The sequence below is a fragment of the Coturnix japonica genome, chromosome 4 (genome assembly GCF_054131305.1).
Source record: "Coturnix japonica strain WE chromosome 4, WE-NBRP24, whole genome shotgun sequence".
Lineage (NCBI taxonomy): Eukaryota > Metazoa > Chordata > Aves > Galliformes > Phasianidae > Coturnix > Coturnix japonica.
In genome coordinates, this window is record NC_140666.1 from 15,234,515 (window position 1) to 15,262,239 (window position 27,725).

Here is a 27,725-nt window from a genome sequence, read left to right on the forward strand (position 1 = left end):
AGGATAAGTTACAGGTGTAAATATGAGCATGATGTGTAGGAAGCAGTACTTACATTTCTTTAATCTTGTGCTAGGATGAAGGCATAAAAAACCCACCTTACCACCATTTGTGTCTGGCCAAAGGATCTGTGTCAGTTTGTTTGTTTTTTTAATATTAGCCAGAGGTTATCAAAGACAAAAACTTGTTGAGCATTTTGCACAACTGAAAAAGCAAGAACTGCTTCTCGGGACTATTTTAAGTAATTCTTAGCAGTTCAAGGCGTACTGGGCATATTTTTCCTTTCTGCTAATGAAAATTATTTGAACCATGAAAATAGGTTCACCTTTAATTTGAAATACTGATTCCAGGGGGAGAAAGTATTATGGATTTGTTAAACTAGTCAGCATACCTTGAAAATTGGAAAATTTCCTAGCAAATGGAAACAAATATTTCTCCCATGATGTAAATAGCTCTTATTATGATAATTAAGTGCTCCATTTTATGTTCAGTTCAAGAACAATGCTTCACTGTTTGTTATAACTATACATTTTCATCAAGAAAAAGTATTCATGCTTATCATCCAGTAAGTTAAAAAAAATCAACTTGCCACATAATCAGAAAAAAATTACCTTACGTAGTATTCCAGATTTTGAAATGTCTGATTCAAAGTTAGAATCTACATAACTGCACTGAATGAATTTCTGCTAGCTGCGATGCCAGTGTGTTTCAGTTCTCTAGCCTTGTAACTGGTGTATTGCGGAATACTTTTATGAACTCTCAAACACAATGAAAATGTCCAGCTGTTACAGCTGTGCAGCTTAAAAACTGCTGTGCTTATAGTTGAAAGCTAGAGGAGACTGTTATGTCCACCTGATTCCTTTCACTGTTCTTTCATAATAATAATTTTAGGAAATGATATTTGTGTACTGTGCATCTGCAGAACTTAAAAGTTTGTCCGCTGAGAAATGACGAAATTATTCTACAGATGAGCTGTAACAAAGCAGAATAAGTCTTCTGCCTTTATAGATGGAATTAAACATTCAGGCCTCTCAAATCAGAAGCAATGTTCTAAGCAGTGATAAATTCAGATTTATTTTTCAAGTTGTATTTAAGCAGTCATTAACGTATTATATACAGTTTTCTTGTATAAATGATTTATAATCCTGCAATTTCTCATGAACAAGTATGCTATTTAATTCAGCTTGTTTTAAGGTTACATACAGTAGGTAATGAAACTGGTAAATTTTTTTATCTACGTACAATTCCAAGGAAAGCAAAAAGAAAATTAATGATTTCAACTTTATGATTGCAAACTTTTTTAAATGGGCATGATAAATAAAGGATGCCATATCACTGGTCAGAAGTTAGAAATACTTCAGAAATTTTTCTTGTACTACAGAATGAGAGAGAGAAAATACTCTGAACTTATCTGAAATTATAGCCAGTAGGCAGTTGTGCTTTAACTTTAAAGAACATGCCTGAACTTTATGACTTTCTGCCTTTATCTTCCAGCAAGGTTTATTTTTGGTTCCTTTCCAAGTGAAAAAATGGACTATGAGATTCTCTTCAGGTTTAAAATAATTAGTAAACCCTTAGAATACTCATTATAAATAGATCAAAGCTTCAGCACAACCTCGATACAAAGGCGAGTCTTTTAGATCAAACTTGAACTACCACCCATCCTACATATGTCCTGCTGATATCTTACTTTGGGTTCTGTTTAATTATTAACACCAAAATACTGAATAATTCACTATTTAAAGAAAAATACTAAGAAACTTCATTTATACAACTTTTATACCAATTATATTTTCTCTAATATATATATATATATTCTATCCTTTTCTAATCTGGAGTGGGTTTTGCCATAAATTTAAAGGCCTGATCCTTCATTTATAGTCTAAAGGAAATCAAGAAAATACAAGCAGGAGGCATTAAGCATTAGTCAAAAAATGAAAATAGAGGTCATAGAATCACAAGGTTGGAAAGGACCTACAAGATCATCTAGTCCAACCACCCTCCCTTTACCATACCTACAGAAAACCACTAAACAATATCTCCTAGCTCCCTATCCAGACACCTCTTGAACACTGCCAGGGATGGCAACTCCACCATCTCCCTGGGCAGGTCATTCCAGTTCCTGACCAAGATGAACAAACTCTACGAACAAGTATATAGAATTCCTGAAAACATCCCTCGATGCTCAGTTGCCAGGGAAATTTTGGATTAAGGTATTCTAATGTGTCACAAAAGAAAGACAAAATTATCCCTGGATGTTGCTGTCATCTGCATCTACACTATCCAGGTGCAGTAATCTAAAAAGAAGCTATGCTAGAAATCTGAACTCTGGAAAGAACCTAAGAGCTTTCTAGATATCAGAAAGTTCTCTTCATGCAGAATCTGTTGCTTGAATGGAAGTGGGGAATAAAAACAGTGTAAAAAATGTTTGTTAAACAATTTCAGAACACATTAAAGCTGAATACAGTACAAAAAATCCTGAAGTAGCAAAATATCTTAATGTCTGTTCCTTTACAATATGAACAACATGAAGTCAGAAACGCGACATTTAACAAAAGCTGTCTTCAGTTTATAAAAAATAATATCTAAAAGGTGGCTTATTAGTCAGCTGACAACTGATTTGGATGGCACATTCCTTCATGGTCTCTTTGCAAAGAGCATTCAAGTATTCACTCAGGTACCCCGGCTGATGTTTGCCTTGCACGCTTAGCACTTATAGCTCAGAGCAGTATCTTTGATATTAAAGTAGCAAACGCATTTATATGAAGGAAAATCTAGATCTACAAATTTATCACTTTCAGTTTGGAAAGGCATGTGTAATTTAAGAAAAGGGTAAGAACTTTAAGATAATTATTTTCCTCTTATTTTTGAATCTTCTACCACAAAGTGAAAATTGTTACGTAAATATAAAAATCTAAATATAGCCTGATTTTAAAAAAAAACACAACACCTTTATTATTTCCTTTCCAATTTACTAAGAATGTAATAGGACAGAATTATGAAATTCATAGCAATTCTTTGCATGCTAGTACCAGAAAAAAGTCCATAAACTATCTATCTATTTTTATTTCATTCCAGTTATTCAAGAATAAATATATTTATTACACCCACTTTATATTTCTAAATTCTTCTCGTGAGGGTTGTGTATTTACCTTCAGCAATCAATCCTGATTAGAACTTTTCAGTTCTCCAGAATCTTAATTTTAAAGCTCCAATTACTTTCATTTCCAGAGGATTTATTTTACCCCTGTTATTTATGTCAGAGAGAATATTCACAATACTGAGAATCATGACTATGAAAGTAAAATAAATAAATGGGGAAAATATATATATATATATTTTTTAAATAAATCATAGAATCACAGGATCATAGAATTATCAAGGTTGGAAAAGACCTAGAAGATCATCTAGTCCATCCATCCAATCCTGTGTCATAGAATTCAATTCACCTAATCAACAACTACATAAAAAAGTAAATACTTCTTGAAATGTCACTTTCTTCTTCATTTACTTTTTTTGTCATTCCTGGAGAATTAGTCTTGAGAGTTATTCTACAGGACTTCAGATTCAAGCAGTATGAAGAGGAAAACATGCAGGGCACAAGTTTCCCCTAATTCTCCCTGATAAAATACAGCCATTTAAAGTTCAGAACTGCAATCTCAGTAACTGTTGCTCAGTATTCTTCCAGTTTTGTCCCTTCAACACTTGCTTGAGTTTACCATATAGATTTAAACAGCTGTGCAGTGTATAGCACACACTGTATTATTGTATAGCAGCTCAGACTAAATAAGCAGATCTTTCTTTGGGTTTTTCATCCCCAGCAGAATAAGATGCCTCTATTAATTCAAATTGCCTGGTATAACATATCTGGCAAAACGAGGCACTAAATGTTTACCACAGGTTAGAGAGCAGTGTTAGAAACTTGAAATAAAATATTTTGTGCTTCTACCTTAGAAACAGAAAATGAAATGAGGTTGTGGTACATTTTGAAACTGGGTGGGTTGAAGTTGCAGTATATTTTAATTTGCATGAGAGTGAAGATTTTTGTGTATCACTCACACTGATGCACCTGAAACAATATTCAGATTGGCTGGTAGCTCTAACAGGTGTAACTCCTTAAATTTAAGAGTAGCTTTTATAGAGACAAACTCATCTAAATGGTTACATTTTATTTAGGAAGCATGATGCTAATTTTAGTTATGGAACTAATGCTTATGTAATTAATCTAATTTACACACATTCAGATGCATTCACATTCTTATTAAAGGCAGTTTTCCCACAAAACCAACCAACCAACCAAACAAAAACAACACGTAAAACATTAAAAAAAAACCAAACAAAAACACGTAAAACATTAAATATTATTCAGAAGTTGAAGCAGAAGTCAAACAAAAAATATTTCCTCTGAGACATGAATAACTCATGGAATCTCATCCAACTCTGCCTTTCAGTGCAGCTTCATGCAAGTCTTTCAGTCAATTTGAAAACACAAGGGTGTAGTTGCACATGCCTATCTCATTAGCATTAACTGACGATGGAAAAGCAAGATAGCAAGATACAGTTTTCTTATTTCTCATGAAACCTTGGGAATTCAATCACTTTTGCAGGATGTAATTCTGGCAGCAATTGTGATGGAAATTCCATGGAAACAAAATAATAATAATAAAATAAATATATAAAATTCTAAGAATATAGATGTATAGATTTTGGGTTTAAATGTATCATTTCCTATTCTGTGTGCATTCAAATCAGTATGGTTAAGTATAAAATGAAAAGGAATCTAAAGATTATTTGTTAGTGGCAAATAAAAGGATATTCACATGACATATGGACAGCACTATAAAGTAAGAGGTTTCCAAGGTCTGTTAAACTAACAAATGTGATTTTTCTTCTATTTGATTTGCTTTGTAAAGAATACAAGATCAAAACTTAACTTATTGGATTCCTTGCTTACTGAAACTGAATTACACACTGGTTGCCACTTCTGCTATTTATAAATGGTCTGTCACATAATCCACTTCTAGGTTCTCACTACTCAGTGCTGAGTATTCAGTATTCAGTGCTTCGCATTATGTAATTTTAGAGACAAAGCTTTCCAATTCACTCCAGCCAGGAACAGTTCATTCTAAACTTCAGGTAAAGGGCTTTTGGAAGTTAATCTTATACAAATTAATGCTACAGACAATATAATTTCACATTTCCTATGGATGTAAGTTCATTTAAGACAGCATAGATGCAGCGGTGTCAAAAGAAGGACACAGACTATGGCTGTTCGCATCAAACTACATTTTCAGAGTACCAACATGTATGAAAAGACAAGAGCTCACTTTGGGGTGCCAGGCAAGATGATATGGAAACATTTTTATGAGCAGAAACACATCATTTTAGAAATGACAGTGTTTCCATTCTAAAAATAAATAAGCAAATAAATAAATAGCCACTAACTGCAATGCATTTATCTTTCAAAGTTCCGTAAAGAAAAGGATAGTCCACATTCCAACTAGCTATTTCCTTATGCAACTGCATTTCCAAAGTGATATGTTTTCTAGAGAGCTCTAATAATTTAACTAATTATTCTGCAGCAAGGGCCAAGTCATTCACTGATGTAAGAGAGGCATTAAGCCTTTGGAATTACAATAATAGATGGTATCTGAGACACTAGACCCTTCTTATTGTCATGCCTGTCTGTATGCAAAGCTACTATAAAAGAAATGCCTCTACAGAGTCCATTTTCCCACAAAGAACCCTACAAATTACACTGCTATGTTGGAAACATATTCAGGTGACAGGAACAGACTGAAAAAAAAAAAAAAAAAATAGAAGAAGAATCATTTTCTCTATCAATTTCAGTTTCTAATAGCAATGAAGAATTCAGTGCAGGTCTTCCTAGCAATTAATAGCTAGATGAGCTCTCTTGATTACTGCAAACTATCAGCTTCTTTCAATGTGTCATTAATCCCTCAAAACCTTACGTTAATTGCTACTGCTATTGCTTAAGCTATACTCATTCTGACTGCCATACTGTGCCATGTTATTCAATGCCCACAGGTAGTCATGTGTGACTTAAGATTCTGGCTTTTCACAATTTTTTGCCTTTATCTCCCACTGCATTTTACCAGTTGTTGTCCTTCCATTAAACAAAGTGCAAGCAGTTTGAAGAGGGAAAATTCATTCTCACCCTGGAAAATGACCCAAAAACAAATCAAAACAGGAACCTATGAATATAGGCACTTAAAACAAATTGTAAGCTTAATTTCAGCTAGAATGGGATTCATACAGGGATTTAAAAGATTGAAATTAGTGCAGGTGCACTTGCATGTAGCATCACAAACCAACAGCAACTCTGTTAGTATTTCATATTTACTTTATCATCTAGCGACTGTTCACCTCGCAAGAAATGCATAGTGTAGTTAATGTCAAATGTGTCAGCTCTACATTCTTGCATCTGAAAGCTTTGTTATATTTGATATAACAAAACAATGCATTTCTATGGCATTTTGATGGAATTTTGAAATTTGTCAGTTCTTTGCTAGCAAAAGAAATGCTTACATTTATCTCCTTGAGAAGGAAAAAATAAACAACGGAAGTTCTAAAGTATGTGATAAAGGGATTACATTCACTGAAATTTTAACCCTTTCCCTTGTTTTTTAATAATATGTAAAAGGTCTGTATGTGCATATACAAAAACAACAATATAATATGGTATTGGCCGTAGCAAAATCCAAGACTGTTAAGACCCACAAACTCTGTCTTCATATACTCATTATAGGAGTGAAAATACATGTGATAAATAATCCTCTTAGAACTCTCAAAGATTTTTAAGAGTTATACTCAATCTACACATCATTTAATGAGCATACTGGTCTATGAAGGAAGCAGATAGGCATGGGACCAGGCTTGGAAGATAATTATTTTGACACAATAAGCTGAATTTTATCAAGATGGCTATATGTTTGATTTTGCACATTTTTTATATTTATCATCAGTATTTGCATTTTATATTCTCTTCTGAAGGTAGAGCTTACGCTAAGATTACTGAAATTTGTATAAGGTAGGCACTACTATCTCCAAATGGTAAATATTTACGGGACAGATTAGAATTGTACTCTACAATTTGGTAACACAAATCCTTTTATATTTTTAACTTCAGTAAAAGATTATTGATTAAAGTTCACAAAGCTTTAATCTTCAGATAAGTAGGTTTATTCAGATACGCAAGCAAGATACGTAACAAATCGTATACTGCTAAGAATTGGATCCTACACCTACAGTGAGGCCTAGAAAAGAAACTCATTATCATGAAAGGGAAGCTGAAACCCAGATGTCATTCATGTGAAAAACAAAAACATTGAAAAAAGTACCAATGAGTAAGATAAACTAATGTAGAATTTCAGAGTATTTTCTTCCTCTGGATTTGTTTCCTTCTAAAATATCATTTAATATCATATCCCACAATAAAATCAAGTCAGCAACCTTGCAAGCAAACAACATTCTGCTTGGTGTCCCAAGGTGACTCCATGGCAAGTCACAGGGAAGTTCATGTTGGAAGAGTCCTTTGAAAGGGCTCTGGTCTAATCTCTTGCACAGGTATGTGTCAGTGCTGTGCTCCAACTGGATGTTTCTCAGGCTGTGGGTGGTTGGGCCTTGAATACTTCCAAGGACAGAGATTCTGCAGGGTTGCTGGGCAACCTGCTTCACTGCCTCTATGAGGAAAGTGGTATATAATCCAGGAGTGAATAACAAACTTATGTTAAAATTTGAGCATTGTTTTGAAAATTCTTCTTTTTCTTAGAAGGTCAGACTCGTTGTCTCTTTTACACATGCTTGAGAATCATGACCTTTAGTCATTCTAGCAACTCTGGTAGCTGAAAACACCAAAGAAAACTGTGTTAGTGGTTACACATAGGTGACACACAATCATTATACTGGCTGTCACGTTGAACAATAATCTGTATGTGTTTAATATGCAGACACCTCATAAATAGCTAATAAATGATTAAACAAAATTGCTTTTTTCATAATGAATTAGTACAAGATCTGTTGTACATAATATTTGGAATATTTAAATAGTTTAACATACTCCGTTTATACTCCATCCTGCAGCTGGCTGTTACAACACAAATTCATGGCTAAAGAATTTTTTTTTCAATTGTTTCTATGTAGTTACAACATGCCAAGCTTTGTATAAATGACTAAAAAAAATAATTTTAATTGTCAGGGTCAACCCACATGCCAGTTCAGAAAAAGGAAACACTAAAATTGTTTCCATCTTTGAAGCAGAAATAGGGACTTGATTGCAGCAAAACTGAATATAAACTGCAAGAGATGAGAATTTGGTCAAGACAACATTTCTTTCGCCAGCTCTCATTTTGGGAAGCTAAATATCACTCTTTCTAAATCTGTTGTTTACATCATTTATACTTTTCCCAAGCTTCCGGCATGCTATATTTGCCCAAGAGACACTTTCATCATGTACAAATTCTGTTCTGTATTTCACGTAATTCTCCCACAAATTTCCAATGCCTATAAAATTGTAATGTGTTCAGTGCTATAGACCAACGTTGCAAACACTTGAAGGGTAAAGAGAAAATTTCAACTGCCACAAGATCATTGTTTTCCAGTGTGAAGGATCTTTCCTAAAGCATTTGCGTGATTTAGCCACTGAAGATTTTAAAACCTTGCACTCAACATCTCCCCTTCCATGAAAAGGATGTTCTGGAAGATGGTAATCAAAATCCTTTCTCCATATTTCATGTTGAATCTGTGAGCAAAACACATATATCTATACTTTGCTGCAATCAATCTGTCAGAGTCCACACAGAACACAAGATGCTGTATACTGTGGAAGTGTAGGTCATTTGCTGTCTGAAGAAATAAAGATAAGTGAAACAACACTGGTCTTTATCAGGTTAGGTAGTATTTATGTCTTAGTGATAATTGACACAATAATCAGAAGTGTAAAAAACCTTAAACTGAAGAAAAAGGGAAGAATAAACTGTCTCTTCTGACATAAAACTATATTCTTTAAGAACAGCTCTGCAGCTATCTGAGAAGTATATCTGGCACTCCAAGTCAGTCCCTGCATAAAGTGATAGTTTATAATCTATTCAGTTGGCAACACGGCAGTTTCTAATGAAAACAAATGCATAGACAAATAGCAGTTTAGCAGCTCTACGGACAACAGCATGTATATAGTTCATGTTCTCTTTCAAGGTGCACTGAACTATAGCAACTATGCATTACATTTGTTATATATGTTACATTTTCCAACATAAATTGTCATCACTCTGGTTCTTCAAGCATTATTAGAGTGAGATGAGTCTACTTCAGGTTGAGTTGAGTTTAGGGGAATTTATACCCATATCCCTCCTTCTACAGTTTTGTAACATTTTACCTGAAAATAAGGGCAGTGAATTCTGTTCTTTCACCTCATTTTGCTTCACCAGATTTTCACATCAGCTACAGAACACCATTTATTTGATAGTCTCCTTGCTACTACTTCTTAAAGAAATACAAACCAAAAATACATGAGAATCCAATGAGCTAAATATTAATTAAACTATATATTTCTAGTCCTTTTTATTGAATTACCATGTACCTCTTTTGCATAAATAAAACTGAATGGGTGTAAGTTAGGGTATCTTTCCTGAAGGTCTTTTAACGGCAGTATTCATGTCATGTAAAATTGCCAACAGGTCATTTAGCTATTAAACAAGCCTTTCATCCTAAGGCATGCTGGTGACATTGGGTAGTACTCTGTGGACTATAAGCCTCTCAAGGAGAATTTTTAGCAAAATTATGTCTCCCTTAGAATCTCATACACAACAAATAGATCTTCTGTGCCCTTCACATACCTCTACTCTTTAGTTTGTAATAACCACTGATTTTGCCGAAGTATAGGACAGTATCTAATACCAAACCAAACTTTAACAACAGCTTCACCCACGGTGTAGTTGCACAGAAGAGAACTAACCTGGTAGTCACTTTTACAGTTCTGCCATTCAGTTTGAAGCTATTCTACAGCTCACTTTTGCCAGTTAAGTACCCTGAGTTAGAACCATCATTTTTTCCCTCACCATCTTAGCATTTTCCTTCAACCCTGTGGTGCTTTTCCTTGAGAATTTAATATTTTGCCTTCCTTCTTGCTCTCTGATAGCTTAGCAAAGTGTAACAGGGTCTTGTGTTTTTTCTCAGTATTTGAATGTCTTGCCTCAAAGCTTCTCTTTATTATGAAGATTCAATGTCATAGTTTCCTTAAAAACTTATGCTTCATCTTGGCATTTTGCCTTAGCATTGCAGCATATTCATTTCAGTTCTTTGGTGTTCAGACCATGTTTATCTATTGCCATGTCCTTATGAAATTTTCAGGTAGGACTTCGCTCTAACTCTTTCTGTAGTTCTTTTCAGCTCTAAATTTTCCAGACTTAAGGCAGGGTCCAGCATATCCCAGAAAGTGGCATATTATGGTGCTCCTGAGTAATGCTCTCCCATTTTTCTTTTTCCTGAACTAATCCTTTTCTCACCTAAAATGGGCAAAACCTAATTACTGACTGAACATCAGCTCCTGACACAGAACATTAAGCCATAAGTTTTGCTCAGTTTGTTTTCTTTTCCTTATTCTGACACATCAGAATCTCGTGCAAAGAGAATTCTCGTGGGAACTTTGTTGCTGTTGGTTAGGTAGGCTGTTAGACTGGTCACTCTTATAGTACTATTATTACTTTTATTATTACTACTATTATTATTCTATGTCTACTTCGGCTATTTTCATTCTTTTTCAAATCAAATTATATGATGGTTTTCTACATCTTCAGATATAAAACACTAGCAGTTTGAAAAACATCAAGCTTCAATTCTTTTCCCAGTACACCCAAGATTAATCTTTTTTAATGTTCAGTGTTGTAGCTTTCTTTTGAAAAGAAATGACCAGGGAGAATTAACAATATATACACAAATTATGTACATATATAGTATACTAACTATTCCTGGATCAGTGTCGAGTTCATATCGATTGTTTAATGACAAGAATATACTAATAAGGAGACATTTACCAATCTTCTTCCAAAGTCGGCCGCTTCAGTGAGCAAGACATCCAGAATCTAACACATTAGATGATCTCAGAAGAAACTAGAAGGCTCTTAAATTAAATGAAACTACCTTGTTTCATTTAATACTCAATGTAGAATTTGTCTGTTTGAAAAGTAGATACTGAAACTTTGAATGATACGAAATAGATAAGACCTGCTTTTTATGTCAGCAGAGCTCAACAGACATCAATCAAGATGTGCACATTTATGCTGCTGTAAAAAATCTTATGCATATGAGTGTTTGCACATATAAATATATTCAGCTCTCTTAACGCTGAATTTAATTTTGTAGAAAAATAAATTACTTGGCAATTAGATTCCTTAATATACATAGTTCTGAAAGGGACAGGGGAAGTTTTGGGTTCTGCTTTTCCCCCATCTCAGTTCAATCATTGCCACACTCATTGGGAAGATGAAAGAATTTCATTAAGACTGTAAGAACCAATCACTGCCCATCTAAATTTTGAAACTTACACTTCTGTAAGTGCTGTACAAAAGCAGGAGAAAAAGAAGAAAAAATAAAAATAAAATAAAATAAAGCAATACATTCTTATTAGACTCCTCACTGTGTCCTAAAAACAGCAGGGTTTTGAGATAATGGCAACATGCAGCTATTTACAACTTGTTAACCTTAACACTGGGTTCTGAGAGCCAAACTGTCTGTGCACTAGCTGGCATTTTTCCTAAAATACTTGCAAGCCTTTGTAAAAGAAACAGTCACAGGGCTTCAAATAACTTTTCAGTACCTATACTGCCTTCATAACAAGAAATATTGCTTTTAGGGCCTCTACTCACAGAAAGAAGGAGTCAGTGTGAGACAAACAGGCAGAGAAAGGTAGGGGACAGTGGGTACATGAAAAATGGCAAAATGCTTTTTAGTCATATAATAAAAAGAAACATGAACATTAAATCTAACAAGTTGCAACAATGACACTGCTTTTTAAGATATACCCAAAGACAATGCCACTAGAAAGCACATGATCATTAATCATCTTTTAGTAATTGTCTACATCACAAAAATAGTTCTGCATGAACAAGTGTGTTCCTTTACATTTTGTGATATTTCAGTCTTAAGCCGGAACAGACTTGATGTCCTTATTCTTGCCCTGGTTTACATTCATTGTCACACATTTAAAAACGCCATGACTGGCAGTCTGCTCAAGAGGATTCTACACTTGGGTATTTCCAGTCAGAGATGAATTTTGCTGGCAACACTTCATGAAGAAGCCTTCTCAAAACTCATTAGCCCAATGCATAGAATAGACCAAGGATAGAAGTAATGACTTTCATAAAGACAGCATGATCACGCATAAGAAAAATTAGTGTACGTGTGTCTTTAATACAAAAAGATAAAGGCACGTACACATATCTTGAAAAAAGAAAGAAGAAAGAAAGAAAGAAAGAAAAATGTTGCAGGTAATGTTTACAAAATACTAAAAATAGTTATGAGAAGCATCGATCGTCCTGCTGCTGCTACTTTTATTTTGGACTCTGGAATATTTCCAGTATGACAAAAAACCCAGATTAACAGTCATGCACAGAACATTGTGAATGGCTGCGTCAGCTGCAATGCACACTATTCATAATAATGAGGCACTGTGAATACAGCAGTTTTTCATGCATATTATTTGCAAAGGGTGTGACCTCTTCAAAAGCTGAATGAATGCAAAACTACCGTTGTTATGTTCAACAGATGCGGTTAGAACACAGTTCATGTTTTGTTGTTATCCAAGTTTTCAGTACAATTGTGCTCCATTCAAGAGTTACACTAACAAAACAAACCTATAGCCAAAATTCACCCAAACAACAAACAGAATGGCTTTTTTCATGGCAATAAGATGTTCACATGCATCTCAGATGACCAATTTGAAAGTCTGAAGCAACAAATTTTGAGGAATTAATTTAGAAATGTTTATTCACATTTTTTTTCTGTTCACAATGCATTCCAAATTCTGCATCTTAATACTTCAGAGGAAAAAGCAATAATTAAACAAATGATTTCATCACAACTTAAGAGCTTTACTAGTTGGCTTCTGGCTTGGTCAAGCCTGAGTGAATAATCAAAGGTATGAAGTGCCTTGTGGAAAGGAAAGCCTTTTAGCACTCCTGTGCTGTCACTTTTTGATTTACAGAAAAAGTAACTCACCAGAGGATTAAGCTGTTTTCATGGAATTCATTTATTTCATCTAAGATCTTTTATTAATTCATATTTATTTAACTTGGAAAATCAGATTTTTAACATTAGGCTATCCAAGTTGATTAACTGTGCAAAAAGTTTTTTGTTTTTCTTTCAACTCTAATGCTTTTCCTAACTTAGAAACCAAGGAAATAATCTTTTCAGGATTCTTTCAGATCAATGCTGTCTCTCACTATTTTGTTTAGAGATTTTTTTAGATAACTACATCTCACCTCACAAACAAGACTTACTTGTAACCTTACTTTGTATTTCCTTGCATACTGCAGCACTGGAGACCATTTAAAGATATTTTTGGCTTGTAAATCACCTTCAAGATTTCTCTTTCATAAATACAGATAGCACCCATTCATCTTGTCTTTAATGACTTCTCCCAGTAGATTGTTTACAGCTTTTTTAACCTGTAAATCTGATCATTCTCTCAAGAGATTCATTAAAAACTTGAACAGGATTTTCTTCTCTTACAAGAAACAATACTCCAGTATTGTTCCTAGTGCCTTCTAATAATGAATGTATTACATATTCCAACAGAAACTGAAAATCTGTGATTTCCCCCTGTTTATGCAGCTCATAAATATACTATCCATGATGTCAAATACACATTTAAAGCACATTATCTTGCATAGCTGTGATTGAAATGAAATCTTTTGAAAGAAAATTTGCTGATTCAAACAAAGGAAGGATCGAAACAACTGCCAGGGTTCTGTGTCTGTGGATACCAGCTTATATTTGCATAACACTATTTTCTTTTAAATGCACTAATGTAACAATAAACAGAATCTGTTCATATGCATGTGCCTTATTCAGAACATTTACTATTAAGTTTCTAGAATGGAATACATGTAATATCTTTATAGAGGCAGTCAGGATTAGCATTAGAATAGTGTAAGTAGCTCACTTCATATCCAAAGCTGACCATGTTTCTGATCATCAGTCAAGGAACGACAGTTGCTGAATTACCACTATTTCATGTCGGCACATCAGGGCATCTCTTTCATTAAGATTTGTCTTACAAAATAGCCCATCCCAGAATACAAGATGGAAAGAAAGTAATTGGAAATGTTCCCAGTTGATGGCAAAAATAGAAAACCTAAATGATAAAGAGTAATAGAAAACCAGTTCATTCCTTCCTCGACACAGTGAAAAAAAACAGCAGAAATGATTTTCTGCTGAAACTGAATAATTATATTGACATTTTTATGTTCATCACTAACAGGGTTGATCATCTTGAAGCAAGCCTAAGCCCCACGTCTAAAATACGTGCTAAAAAGCATATAGTGAATGTCACAGGTCTATTTTTAAGGAATACAGTTTTCCTATGGAATATTCTGCATTTTTATGAAGTTTTGCAACATACTCTACATTAGAACTTCATGGTCAAATTCACGTTGATGGAAAACCATTCCTATACAGGAACTTTTTGGAACTCAAGGAAACTTTGATTTAGGCTATTGGCCTTGCAGACACTTCCCTGTATATCATCTGTTGTTAATGCCTATTTAAAATCCAAGAATCTCAAAACATCAGACTGAGATGGTCTATGATTCAAATGCAAGACATTCCTTTACACCCATTTATTAAGATAAACATATAATTAGGTTGAAAGGTTTTCCTCAGTGTAACAGGAAGCAGTCAATTGTTGTGTTACAACTGCATTTAATGACCAAGCAGCTATAAAAAAACTGCAGACAGCAGAGATTTATTGAAATATTGAAGGAAGTTCTAAGTATTTTTAAAGAGAAAGGGTTCTTGTTCAGATAGTAGAAACAAAATGGATAATTAAATGGTGCAAGAAGAATCATGAGTAGAAAATACTAAATACGTGCATCCAGTATTCTGCTGAGTTTCCAGATAAAATTGGCCCAAGTAAACTAACATGGAAGTCATTTCTAATCTAAATTTCAGTTACATTTAGTATATGCAGTATTATAATCCTTTTGGAGACTTTAAAAAACGTACCAACTACATCGTGTGATACAGACAGCAGAGAAAATAAGTGGAAGAACCTAAATGAATTCTCTCATTGATACATATTCCATTCTGAAGACTTTAGGAAATCGGTTGAAAAAGTTCAAGAGTCTCCAAATACCTTAAAAGTAAACAGCCTTTTAGGTTATCATTCTGCAGATCTGTTTTAAAAGACATGTAAATACCAGCCTACAGAATTTGCATGCTCTTAGGGAAGAAACCTGAAGGCTTGTTACACATTCTAGTATATCCCTACCTATATTATGAACTAATAAGACATGAAATCATAGGATAATCCAGGTTGGAAGGGACCTATGCAAATAAGCTACCCAACCTCCTGCTCAAAGCAAGGTCAGTCATGAAGAATGAGGAAACTGAACAAAACTGTTCATTTTTGGGGTGTCTAGAAGATGGCAGTCCTTTGACTAGTTTAAAAATTATTGGTCATATACATTTATTTGTAGGAACTTTAGATTAACTTACAAGTGCTTTTTTCTTCCAGCATACTTACATTTCTGTCCATAAACATATTGTATCTTCTGAGCCTTACCTTATTTTCTCATATCCATTCAGCTCATACAATATGTTAAGTCTCTTTTCCGAAACTTCATTTCTTACATTTCTGCAGTGGACATGTAATGTCAGTCAACCTCCAGACACTCTTGTAGTAAAGAGTACTTAACCATCAATATGAAGCATCAGCAGAATGCTCTTCACAAACACAAACAAAATTACTCTCCATCTAATGTGTCCACTCCAGAAAACCCTCAGGAAAACATGGATTAACAGATTTGTCTTACAGCTCTGAATATCAACTAACATGGTCTTTCAGGACCATGGGAAAAGAATTGGTGTCAGGTTTTTTTCCCCTGGGCTTTAGTGTTTATAAAGCTGAGACTTCTGCTTTACCTTTATTTTTTACAGAAGAACTAAATCGTGCAGAAAGTCTTCCTCAGAAATTGAAATAAAACTAAAAAGTGTTTCCTAGATCAAAAGCAGCACTTTAAACTGTATTCAGAACAGCACTGTACAAAAGCAGTGAACAGATGACTTGTAGAAGTGTAGACCTATCTTTATAACCTCAGTTCAAGGAGGCCTCCAAAAATTACATCAGATAGCACACACTGAGACAGGAATAGCAAACAAAATTGAGATCCAAGTCCGAGAACAAAAATAGCAGCTCTCTCCTCTTCACCAATAAGTTCATCCTGTCCTGCTCATCATGTCTTTACTACCCTTTGAACAACCAGAGCCGCAAGGATATAGCAAGCTCCTGAACTGGAACAAAAAACCCCACCCAAAACACAGTGAAAATGTATCACTTATGTGAAGGAGTCCCTGGCTTTTTCATAGAATCCTAGGAAAGTTCACAAGAGAAGACATGTTTGGAGAAGCAGTCAAGCCAAACTTGCCCAAAGTTTCTAAGTTAAATAGGTTGCTAAGAGCCTTAAGTCAAGTCTTGAAACTTTCCAAGGATTCCTCTGAACATTAAATGAGCAGTTTTGTATTTTGCAAAACCAAAGCAGAAACTGCTTGAAGTATTTTAGTTTACTGCCAACATCATCTTACCTTTGAACTTCAAATAATTCACACCTATCCAGGACTGAATTTCATTGCTAAGAAACTCAGTTTAAAATACTGGTTTAGGTTCAGGAAAAGGGAAAAGGAATCTGGCTTAGTGCTAAGTGGCATTCAAAACTTAGGCTAAAATCATATCGCTATCAACTCTCCATCTTGACAGAACTATTCACTACAACTGGGGGTTGCCTTTTAGAGGATCCTTTGTAGACCTGACTAACATCATTCCCATAATAGATTACTGAAGCTGTTTCCAAGAGTATTTTGAAATTTTAACTTCCCTCTTCATTATTTGTTTGTCTTCCTAGTCAGACATACTTGTAAGTTCATGCTGATGCATATTCCTTATTCATACATAAAATCACATGAATAGCAATTGAAGGGAATTTCTGATCCAATTGTCACTTTAATCACCGAAGTATCCTAAGCCGTTCAGAAAGTAGTTTCTGTTGATTGTTTGATGCATCAATCAATCATTACCTTGCAGTTTGGTTAGCATTGACAAAGTCAAGGCACAGATCCTTCTCAGAAGTGACTGAGTTTTTAGAATTCAGTTATCTTGCAGTAGCTACACCACACCACCTGCCAGCTTCATCTAAATCATTTACTCTAAACTTTTTTTCAGTGATTTTTTTTTTTGTAGTGTTTCTAACACAATAAAACATGAAAGTACTGTACCTGTCAGAATGAATTACATATAAGTAACTGAGACCATAAATGATTTTTGCAGACTGATGTTTCGCTATTTTTTGATTCAGCCATGATTTTTTTAGTACTCATTTTTGCTAAGCATAGCTCAGTGAAAATACAGATGTTAAGTGTAAAGGGGACTCATAACAACAACAACAAAAAAAGGCACTTATTTGAAGCCAGATTAAGCTTTTAGCAAACTTCGAAGGAAAATGTTCCATTTGCTTATGTTTTTCCACTGATGTTAAACAACAATAACTGAAACTTAAATCTGCTTTAAGTTACCAAGATGAAAAGCATATGTAGCAAGCAGACACTGAACAAATTACATAATATCTTGTATGAAGATAAACAGTCTGAAATAGCAGTAATATTTTGTCAATTAAGATTTGGGGAGTAATTTTGAAACACCCTACCCTATATTCAGAAAAGCACACCTCAAACACAAAACTGGAATCCAATTTGTATTTTTATAAACTTCTTACTGAGTTTGAGCTCAGCAGTGAGATACAATTGCTGAAGCACTGTCCTATTGCAACTAATTTAGCAGCCCATTTACCGTTTTTCTCCATCTTAAGGGATAGTAAAAAAAAATCTCAGGTTTAGATCGCCATACTCTAATGAATAAAAACCAAGTTCAGCTATCAGAAATTCAGAGAAATTTCATTCAGGTTTTTTTTTGTTTCTTTGTTGTTTCTTAGTTGCTGCTTTTTAATAATTGAAACCTTTCTCTTGTGTTTTATTTGTGTCAGTTTGTCTAACTGGCTTTTAAAGTTTAGACAGAAAGTAGAAGTAAGTGATCTCTTTTTCCTGACTGGAATACATGCTTACTGTGATTGTCTCAAAATATAACAAGGACTTTTTCCAGTGCTGGCTATTCAGCTTAACTACAGTTAGTTAGGGTGATCCTTCTGCTACCACACATCTTTCCATCACTCACACTGACATGAGGAGAAGCAATACATGCAGAGAAACTATTCTGAATTCAACACCATTTCTAAACACAGTCAAGATCCAAACAGATACATTTCTGTGCCCCAAACTTTGAAATATAGCGCCCCATGAATGGAAACAGAAGACAGAAGGTTAAAAAAAGTGTTAATTAAAACTGTCTCTGTTTAATCAGAATCATCTTCATTCAACTTTCACATAACTTAACAGGCTGGTTGGTGCCTAAACTTACCTGTTTAGTGAGACACAAAATGCAGAAAGTAAAATAAGAGGTAATAGGCCTGAAACTGAACACAAATTGTGTTACCATACAGTCTTACTAGAATAGACTATTTTCTACCATAGCTTTTCTAATTCTTTTGCTCCTTCTTCTTCTCTGTTTAAGTGTTTAAAATCTACTTGAATAGAAAAGATTCAGTGAAAAGAACGTGATCACCCATTATTGGTAGAATAACCACACTCGAGTTGCAATATTTTTCAAATATCAGATGGTGACTAGTTCTAGTGCTCCCAAAATTAAAGAAAAATAAGAAAACAGGAATAAGGTACAAAGTGTTCCTTTAAACAGTCTTTAACAAAATTTGTGCTGTATATATATATATGTTTATTTCTTGAGAAAAGACGAGCTTTAGGGTCTTTCAAAGTTCAACTCACTTTGAACATCCACGTCCTATTATTTATACATCCAAACTGGAAATCCTTTCAAATGAACATCCACAGTTGCATGATAACCATTATTTATTTACTGATTTTTAAATTCAATCAACAAAGTTATTTCAAAGACACATTGCTCTGAAATAACGTAAATAAAGTGTCTTTTCCTTAAGGAAGAATATGAATTCTTTATTACTTTATACTTCTTTTCTCACTGATTTAAAAAAGACTGATGCTAGTTAGAAGCTTTCACCAAATGACACTATTGACACTGTTATTTCTATAAGAAATACTAATGACACTACTAAGGACACAATTATTTCTATAAGAAAAAATCCTTCCATTCTACAATATTGTGCTTTAAGAACCAATTCAGTCCATTCTTTTTCACTTCAACTTGACACCATGTAAGTACAATTTTCTTTGTTTTCAGAGAAGCAAGCGATCATTTTAAAGCAAAACACTTACAGAATCATAGAATCACAGAATCACCAAGGTTGAAAAAGACCTAAAAGATCAACCATTCACCTATTACCAATAGTTCCCACTAAACCATGTCTCTCAATAAAACATCCATTCTCAATATTCTCAAAACAACTTCCATTAAAACATTCAAAAACAAGTGAGCAACTCACAAACTCTTGAAAATCTTTGGTATTTAGTCTCAAAGAACATCTCGTCCTTTAGCACATGAGATTCAGATTGTACGGTGATGCTCACATCTCTCAGAACTTCAGACAGAATGTGCTGCTAGTTCATTCCTCATCATAAGTCTACGAATGTTTGACATATTTCTAAACTCTAGTTAAGAAAATATTTTCTGACTACACCATAGTGAAACATTTCTGCAACATGCAATACCAGTGTATTTTCTTTCTGGGTCACATTCAGTTTTAGGAAGTGGTCATCTTTATTTCCCCTGAATTGCCAAATATTTTTGTAAGTTGATTTTTTTTATTATTATTATTTTTTTTCCTCTCCCTTCTAGCTTGGAACACATTGAGTTAATGTTCCATGAACTCATCTCAGACCTACTCTATACAATGCCTAAGAGTTCCTTCAGAGTAGTTCTTTACAACTCATAAACAATCTATGTAAGTAAAACTGAGCTCTTAAAGGCATGCATTTATAGCCAAAATGAACACAGTGTCAAAAATATGCAACTGATAGCTTGCAACTCTGTAAATGTCTTAGAGGCGTTTTAAAGATAACTTTTGCTAAGAAGGCATAGTGAATGCTGTTGTCCTAGATGGATTGCCTTTTTAAGGGACTTTATACATGAAAAATGAATTAGGTAAGAATATGTGAACACAAAGAATGTTATGATAGTTCTGTTTTTTACTTATCATTATTTTAGGTTATACACAATTTAAGTGCACTTATTTAAGGGTATTTAGGAGTGTCCTTCAGAGTGTTATCATCAGGGATATCTAAGATGTCTTCTGTAATTTGCATTCCTCAGATAGAACTAACATAAACAGTTGTACATTAGTCATGAAGATACAGATCTCCTGAACATTAATTTTAGGAAGAATTCCTTGATAATCAGACATGCATGTACACTAATCTGGCAAGCATTTAACCTCGTGGTTCTGATTATACTTCTCAGAGAACAGGAAACCATTACAAAACCCTTAGTAGGAATCCATTTATTCTGATAAAGTCTTGCAGATGAACAAGGCAGAAAGATGAATAGAAAATGAATTTTATGCATATAATTCCTGCTTTTCATCTTCAAAACTATTACTCTGTTACCTTGTGTAACTTGATCTTAATCAACACATTGCCACATGCATTTTCCAAGGGTCAGTTAAATGGCTGGCAAAGTAAGATAGTTATTCCATTTAATTGTAACTTTAGTTTCATTCCTTACATCTTGAATATATTTATAAACCACTTGCATCAACTATAACTTGAAAAAGCTGCTACAGTGGGCTATAGTTCAGATTTTGAGTCCAGTGTTCCATATACAGATTAGAGCTGCTCTTACATCACTATTTAATGGTGACGTTTCAAACCACTAGAGTTCTTCTGCACTTTACCCTACCAAGATTAGGGAACGTTGTGGCATATCCTTCCTATATTTAACATCAGCATTTAATCATAAATGTAATAATTGTCTGATTAAAATCTCCTTGCAGCATGTGAATCCAACCTGCTCCTGAACACAATGGTTCCCATTGAAGGTACCCTCCCACTCAGGAAAAAAAAACCTTACCAGTATACCTAAGTAAAACCAGACATCAAAATGACCTAGAACACAGTTCCATACTTGATTATCAAGAAACAGGATGAAATGTATTTATCGAATTATAGAAGTGATCACAAATCCTGCACAACTGACTAAACAAGAGCTTAAACGATGACTTCCAGTAGCAGAAATTAAACTCATTTTCTGCTCAAAGTAAGGAAACTTCCTTTCCCAGGAGGACCATCAAAACACATGACCTTCTAGTGAAATTCCAGATACAGGCTAGAGGCAGGCCGGTGACTTTTTTTAATAGTTTTATCCTACTCCACATTGTAATGGAATCTGTAATTGTGTCATTCTCCAAATAGCATTTGCCACATTTCTTTTGGTAGGCATCTATGTATATTTGCCAGGAACTAAAGCTGCAAAGAAGACTGTGTGTGGCTTTTCAGGGTTGTGATCACAAGTCTGGTAGACTGTAGATTTCCATGTGTACACATTCATTAATTTAACAAGCTCACATGGAACTGTAATACTAATGGTGTAAGCAGTTGGTTAAATGAAATACACTGTGCCTAAAGCATTGCAAAGTTTTACTTGCTTCTTTTTTTACTTAGTATGTATATCCTGCTGCTTCGGTAGACAGCAGAAAGCTTACAAAACTACTAATTAAATTCTTACAAAAATAATAACACTATATCCTTAAGGATGGAACATGTAAACACTGCAGACTACATCACCAGAGACATATGATTTCTATACCAACTTGGAAGCAGAAAAGCATTCCCTTAAACAGCCCTATCAAATCAAAGCCTTATACAATGCAAGATGTTCCCCTGGCAGGTAAATGAAGCAGGCAAAGTTTCCTAGCACAAAGAACTGCCCTATCTAACCCCACAGTGATGAGTTTTAAATACAATGGACCGCCTCTGTTGATAATTTCACTATTAAATTTGGAAGTCGCCATTAATTTCAAGGTTCATTTGTCTCTCTGAGAACATATCTGGCTCTGCTGAGCTGGTTACATAGATTCGTTTGCCATGATACAGTCCTAGTTGTATATCACAACTTATGTAAAGGAAAACAACATTATATTTCAAAAGAACTTCCCTTGAAACTTCTCAAGTAAAGCATTTGCTGTTTAATATCCTAACTTCTGCCCTTCTTGCAATCCAAATTCCTATACAACAATACCTTCGATATCATGTTAGCATGTGTAGCTCCTAAACAAGCGTCAGATGTTAAAGTATATCTGTTTCATAATGCAAGAATTATTCAAGGCCCTGTTCCAATTGAAATGCTTTTGCAGACCAGAATCTTTGGCTCTCACCATGTTGGATGAGGAAGTCTTACATTATCTATGGAAGAACATTTATTTTCTAAGAGTATCTGAAATACAGTAATATTCAACGGGATGTTTATGAAAAACAATGACACAACTCTTCACAGTTTCTTGTTTACTGTCAGAACAATGATTCAGTTTTATCTGCAGGTTTAAATTCCATGCTCATTTATAACAATATTGTTTTTTACATTCACTTTTCCTGGATCTTAATGAAACCTCCCCTGCATCTGGGGTGGGCTTTTTTCCTTCCTGTTCAAATACAAAACCTTACTGCATAATTGTGGAAAATATTATTTCTTGTCCTCATTTGTACATGGGCTTTGTTCTACAAAGTTTTGTGGGAATTAAGAATTCTTTCACTTGTGCCAGGAGTAATAAGCAGCAATACTCAGAATACATTTTCCACATATTCAACTATTAGACACAATATGACACCTTTAAGATAATTTTAAGGACAGTTCAAACTCCTCTTACAATGGAGCTTTTAAAAGTGCAAAAGCTACAGAAGCTTTTATGCTTCCTGGCAAGTCACTCTGCTAATTCAGAGCCTGTAATTGAAAAAGACTGCCTTTTAAATCTATTTTCCTTATTTTACCATTGGATAATGAGAATGGGACTCTCCCTACAGATCTTAAGAGATAATCAAATTCCCATTTCCACAGTAAATTTCCCACTTCATATTACTTGCCTTTATATATGCAGGGAGCGTGAATTTTCAGAAGAGACAAGAAACGTTCATCGCTCCTTTGCCACACTGAAGACTAACAACTGCTATAAATTCCCTCAGTGATCTCACTGCAGAAGGAGGCAATTGAGACAGCAGACCGTTAATCTTCCTTATCAATTTTTATTTAAGGGGCAAAACTTTCATTGCACTGGACACCCGTTTATTCTATCACAATGTACTTGGGAACACAGCAAGTCGTATCTGGGACCTGTGCCCAATCATAGGCAAGATGTAGCACAAGCAACTGAAACAATGACTGCACATGTATTCTCAGTTTGTAACTTCTAACCTGAAATACGCACCAAGAGGTTACAAGCCTTGGAGCAACGACCTCGCTCTTCGAAGATGGCCAACTAACGGAGACAGGCAGTTGTAAAAGATTTGGGGATGCTATAGAAGAAAGGTCTCAAAGCGTACACTGACCATCAGTACCACCCTCAGCACCTGCAACAAAAGGGCCTGATTTCTACACTGATGTTCTCATGTGAGCTACCTGATAAGTGTGCTTCAGCCACAGCATCCCCAAACTCCTTTTGACACCTCTGTCAGACACGTAATGTTAATCCAAAAGTATGGTCCTTTTTAGCTTTCTGAAAGGATAACTTAAAGGGTTCAGACACAAGACTGGGGGTTGTGCTCAGTTTCTGTAACTATGCCCTTAAAAGAAATATCTAGAATAACAACAACGGGATCTAAAACAACCTCAGACTGAACCAGCGAATCAAGATCTGACTAATTCCTGTGTTAAGACAATGGTGTACTACTTTAAGAAGAGTCCTACTGCCTCCTTAGTAATTCCAGGCCCCTTTAAAGCCCAGTATAAACACCCACCTGGCTCTGTAAGGCTTTCTAGATTGGAAATAAATTATTTTGTTGTTGTGGTTGTTGTTTTTCTTCTCTAAACTGCTCAGACTGGCATTATTTTCTACTAAGGTTTTCATAAATTCAACTTCACAGTGCTATATTAGCAAATGTCAATTGTTATTACACTTTATCACTTAGGATAACTTCTTTTTTTACCATACGATTGCGTTAAGCTTAGATGTCATCTGCAAAACTACACTTTAAATTACTAAACAAATGGGTGTTTTAATAGAATGATTGACATATCTTAACCATGGAAGTGTGAAAGACTACAGTGGGAGACTACAAATGCAATACAGGACCGCAGGTTCAGATCTTTGATCTCCTTTTTCGCAGAGGCTGTGATGTATAAAGCCAATTCCACTGAGCAGACAGTACTACACTGAATATAAATTATCCTTTAACTACAGCAAGGCTTACACTCAAAGAAATGCTGCAAGGATGAACAATGCAGCCATGAAGCAATAAAGAGCTCTTCTGCAGAAAAAGAATTACAGCCCCAGATCTGCATGGATACTCATGTTTTCAGAAGACAAATTTTGTCTCAGCTGTTACTTGATAAAAATTCAAGTCAAATTTAGAATGTTTGTGCATACAGAAGTATAATTAATGAACACCGCTTACTTCTTGCATTAAAAAGTGAGGCAGGAACACTTGCCTTGTTTTCCAGACTAAGCACCATTCCCCTCAGCAGTGTAACAGTTGTTTTGGAAGGTGGATATCAACAGTCTCAACTGAACATGGCTTGAAATTTAAACACATCTTTTCCAGATATCTCTTTAGAAGAACCGTCTGCCTACTGAGCCTACACTAAGCTCCCTGGAGCTTAGCCATGAATATTCTGAACTCATCTCTTACAAATCACAAGAAGTCTCCTTTTGCCAAAATAAAACACTTAAGAGGAATTCAATACACTTAAGCTGCTTTTCTTCATTTCCTTTGATTATTTTAAATGAATAATTTCGGTCTAAACTTTATGCTAAATATAAAGCAAGAGAGACACTCAACAGCGGAGCTATTACCTCTGATTTTGTACACAACTCAAATGGGAAAACAAATTACTTGTGACAACCTGAGATATTTTGTTTTGTTTTAATCTGCATAATTTTATAATTAACCAACTCTTTTGCAGTTACACAGAGATACTAATGAGTATCTTTAAGGGAAATTTCTCCATTGTTTATTTAAATTATAATGCAGGTGGTTCTAAGAAATGGGTCATTCCCAGTCTGTGCTGTTTATTTGTATAACAACTTCCATTGTGTGCGAAGAAGTTTGTAAATAAATGAGTAACTTTTCCCCTGTCTTACCTCTTCTGACCTGTGCAGTCTAACAGAACAACACTGCTTCCTCCGCTGACAAGCAAAAAGTGAACATTTACCTCTGGCTTAATCTTTCTGTTCTCTTTGAGTTTCCTTTAAATAAGGCCCAAAGAAGGTGCTCGTTGTGGCTCATGCCACAAAGTTCTCTTTGCCAGAATAAAATTCAGCAAAAAAAGATGGCAAGGGTAAGCTGATATCCACTACTGTCCTCAGGTTCAATAAACTTGAACAGCTTCCCCCTCCTTTGCCAACTGAGATAAGCAGCAACAATTACTCAAGATGCATTATCAACTCAAGCTCAAAAAGACAGGATCAGGCGAGTTGAGTCCACCTCTCTCAAGCTTACAGTTGTTTTTCATATCCGAGAGGGGCAAATAAGTCCCTCTTTACCTCTTGTCACTGAATTCAGAGCTACCTCTTAAAGGCAGCTACACCAAGGTTGCAAAAGGAAAATAAGACAAATCCTCTGCTTTCTACAGCCTACAGGCTTCTGTGTGTGGCCAGCAGGCTGTAGGCTTTGTGCCATTATGGCAAAACTCATAAATGAGCCATCCTTCCCTTCCCTGAATGGTAAGGAATATTTTATCCTTGCCTTTCTCTGTTCTCTTTCCTTGCCTTTCTGTGGTCTCCATAGCTGAAACCAAGTATTCATTGGACATCACTGCAATCCTTCTCTAACCAATTCTAACTGCATCCGGAGCTTGAGTAATTTAAAATATATTTCAGCTTGATCTCTGCTTCATCCCATTCCAGTACTCCACATATACAGCAACTTTAAGCTTACAGATATCCCTCCACGGTTCAAGAAAATCCTTCAATCTAAGAACTTCATTTACAATCCAGCATAGTTCCTGCTTTCTCGTCTCCCCACAGCAGCTAGGCATTTTGATGCAATCCTCATTTAATGCAATCTCCATTACAGGATTATGATCACATCAATAAAATGCTCCATATGGTTTTTTATTTGGGGTTGGTTTTTCTTTTTCATCCCTCTCCCTCTCTCATTAATACCAGTCACTCTATCTAAAATAATAATAATAATAAAAATAATAATAATAATAAAGAATACCACAAAAAACCACCCCACCAAATCCAACAGGATGACAGGATGCTCTAGGGAGGTTGTGGGGGGCACACATTCAACACAATGTAACAGCCAGTGCAAACTGCCCATCAGAGGCTGAGCCCACAGATCTCCTCATTCCTGAGCTATGCAAGTTAGCTCTGTCCTCGCTGTGAGCACAGATCGTAAAACATTATGTTAGCAGACTAAAAATAAATATATATTTGCAATCACTTGCCAGCTCCATGTGCTTTTCACAAGAACATTTTACTCGATCGGTTCCATCCTATTAATACTGCTGTGAACGAACTGCTGATGCCCTGCTGGAGGGGGATACTGGACATGAGCTCTAATATGAAAGGATGCGAAAATCCCTCTTTTCCCCAAGCCCCCGTCTTACCTTCAGTGCCGTGGCTGCAAAAGATATCCCTATGCACGGGCTCCTCAGTACATCACCACGGCGGTTAGAATAGCGAAGGCTGCCCCACTGCATGCAAGTTGGAGTGCTTTGCAACAGCAAATCCTCGATCCAGAACACAAGCTGCTTCTTCCCGTGCAGTGAACCGAGCACGATTCATAAGCGACTTCCACACAGGGTACAAAATAGTAAAAGAAAGGGGGGGAGGGGGGAAAAAGAAAAAGAAAAAAAAAGATTTCCTAACTTTTAGGTAAGCCGGAGTTTGTTTTATTTTTGTTGGGTTTTGTGAATCGTTTGCTTTTGCAGCTGCCAAAAGGCTGGAAACGCGATCGCGCCCTGGAAGCCCCGCACCGGTCCACAGAGGTCCTGCCGCCTAACCTAAGTTGCGCGGGGAGACTTTGAACTCCGTGCCGCTGGGCAGCGCAGCCGGCAGCGCCCGGCCGTGGGCTGGGGGAGCTCGGAGCCGGGTTCCGCCGCAGGGCAGCCACCGCCACTGGGCGCTTCGCCTCCTCCCGGCGGGGCGGGCTGCGGGCCCGGCGCGGCCGCTGCGGCGCCCCTGGGGGCGCGGAGCTGCGCTGCCGGCGTCGCCCCGGAGCCCGCGCTGTCCCGGCGGCGGCGGCGGCGGCGGCTCCGGCTCGGCACTGCCGCGGCCGCCCGCGCCCCGCTCTGCCGCTG

The 27,725-nt window shown here is 35.8% G+C and overlaps 1 protein-coding gene across 4 annotated transcripts in view; it reads right to left on the bottom strand.

Moving 5' to 3' along the window:
- Nucleotides 1–27,172, bottom strand: part of PCDH11X (protocadherin 11 X-linked) — a 447,910-nt gene extending 420,738 nt beyond the window's left edge. For 3 of the 4 annotated variants that reach the window (XM_015860405.3, XM_085544583.1, XM_085544584.1), the window contains exon 1: nt 27,033–27,172. Coding sequence is in view for 1 of the 4 variants with exons in the window: in XM_085544582.1 (XP_085400708.1) it covers nt 27,033–27,125 (93 nt within the window). In the remaining 3 variants the exon portion in view is untranslated. The remainder of the gene's footprint in view (nt 1–27,032) is intronic. The other variant, XM_085544582.1, reaches the window with a different exon arrangement.
- Nucleotides 27,173–27,725: the final 553 nt, after the last annotated feature.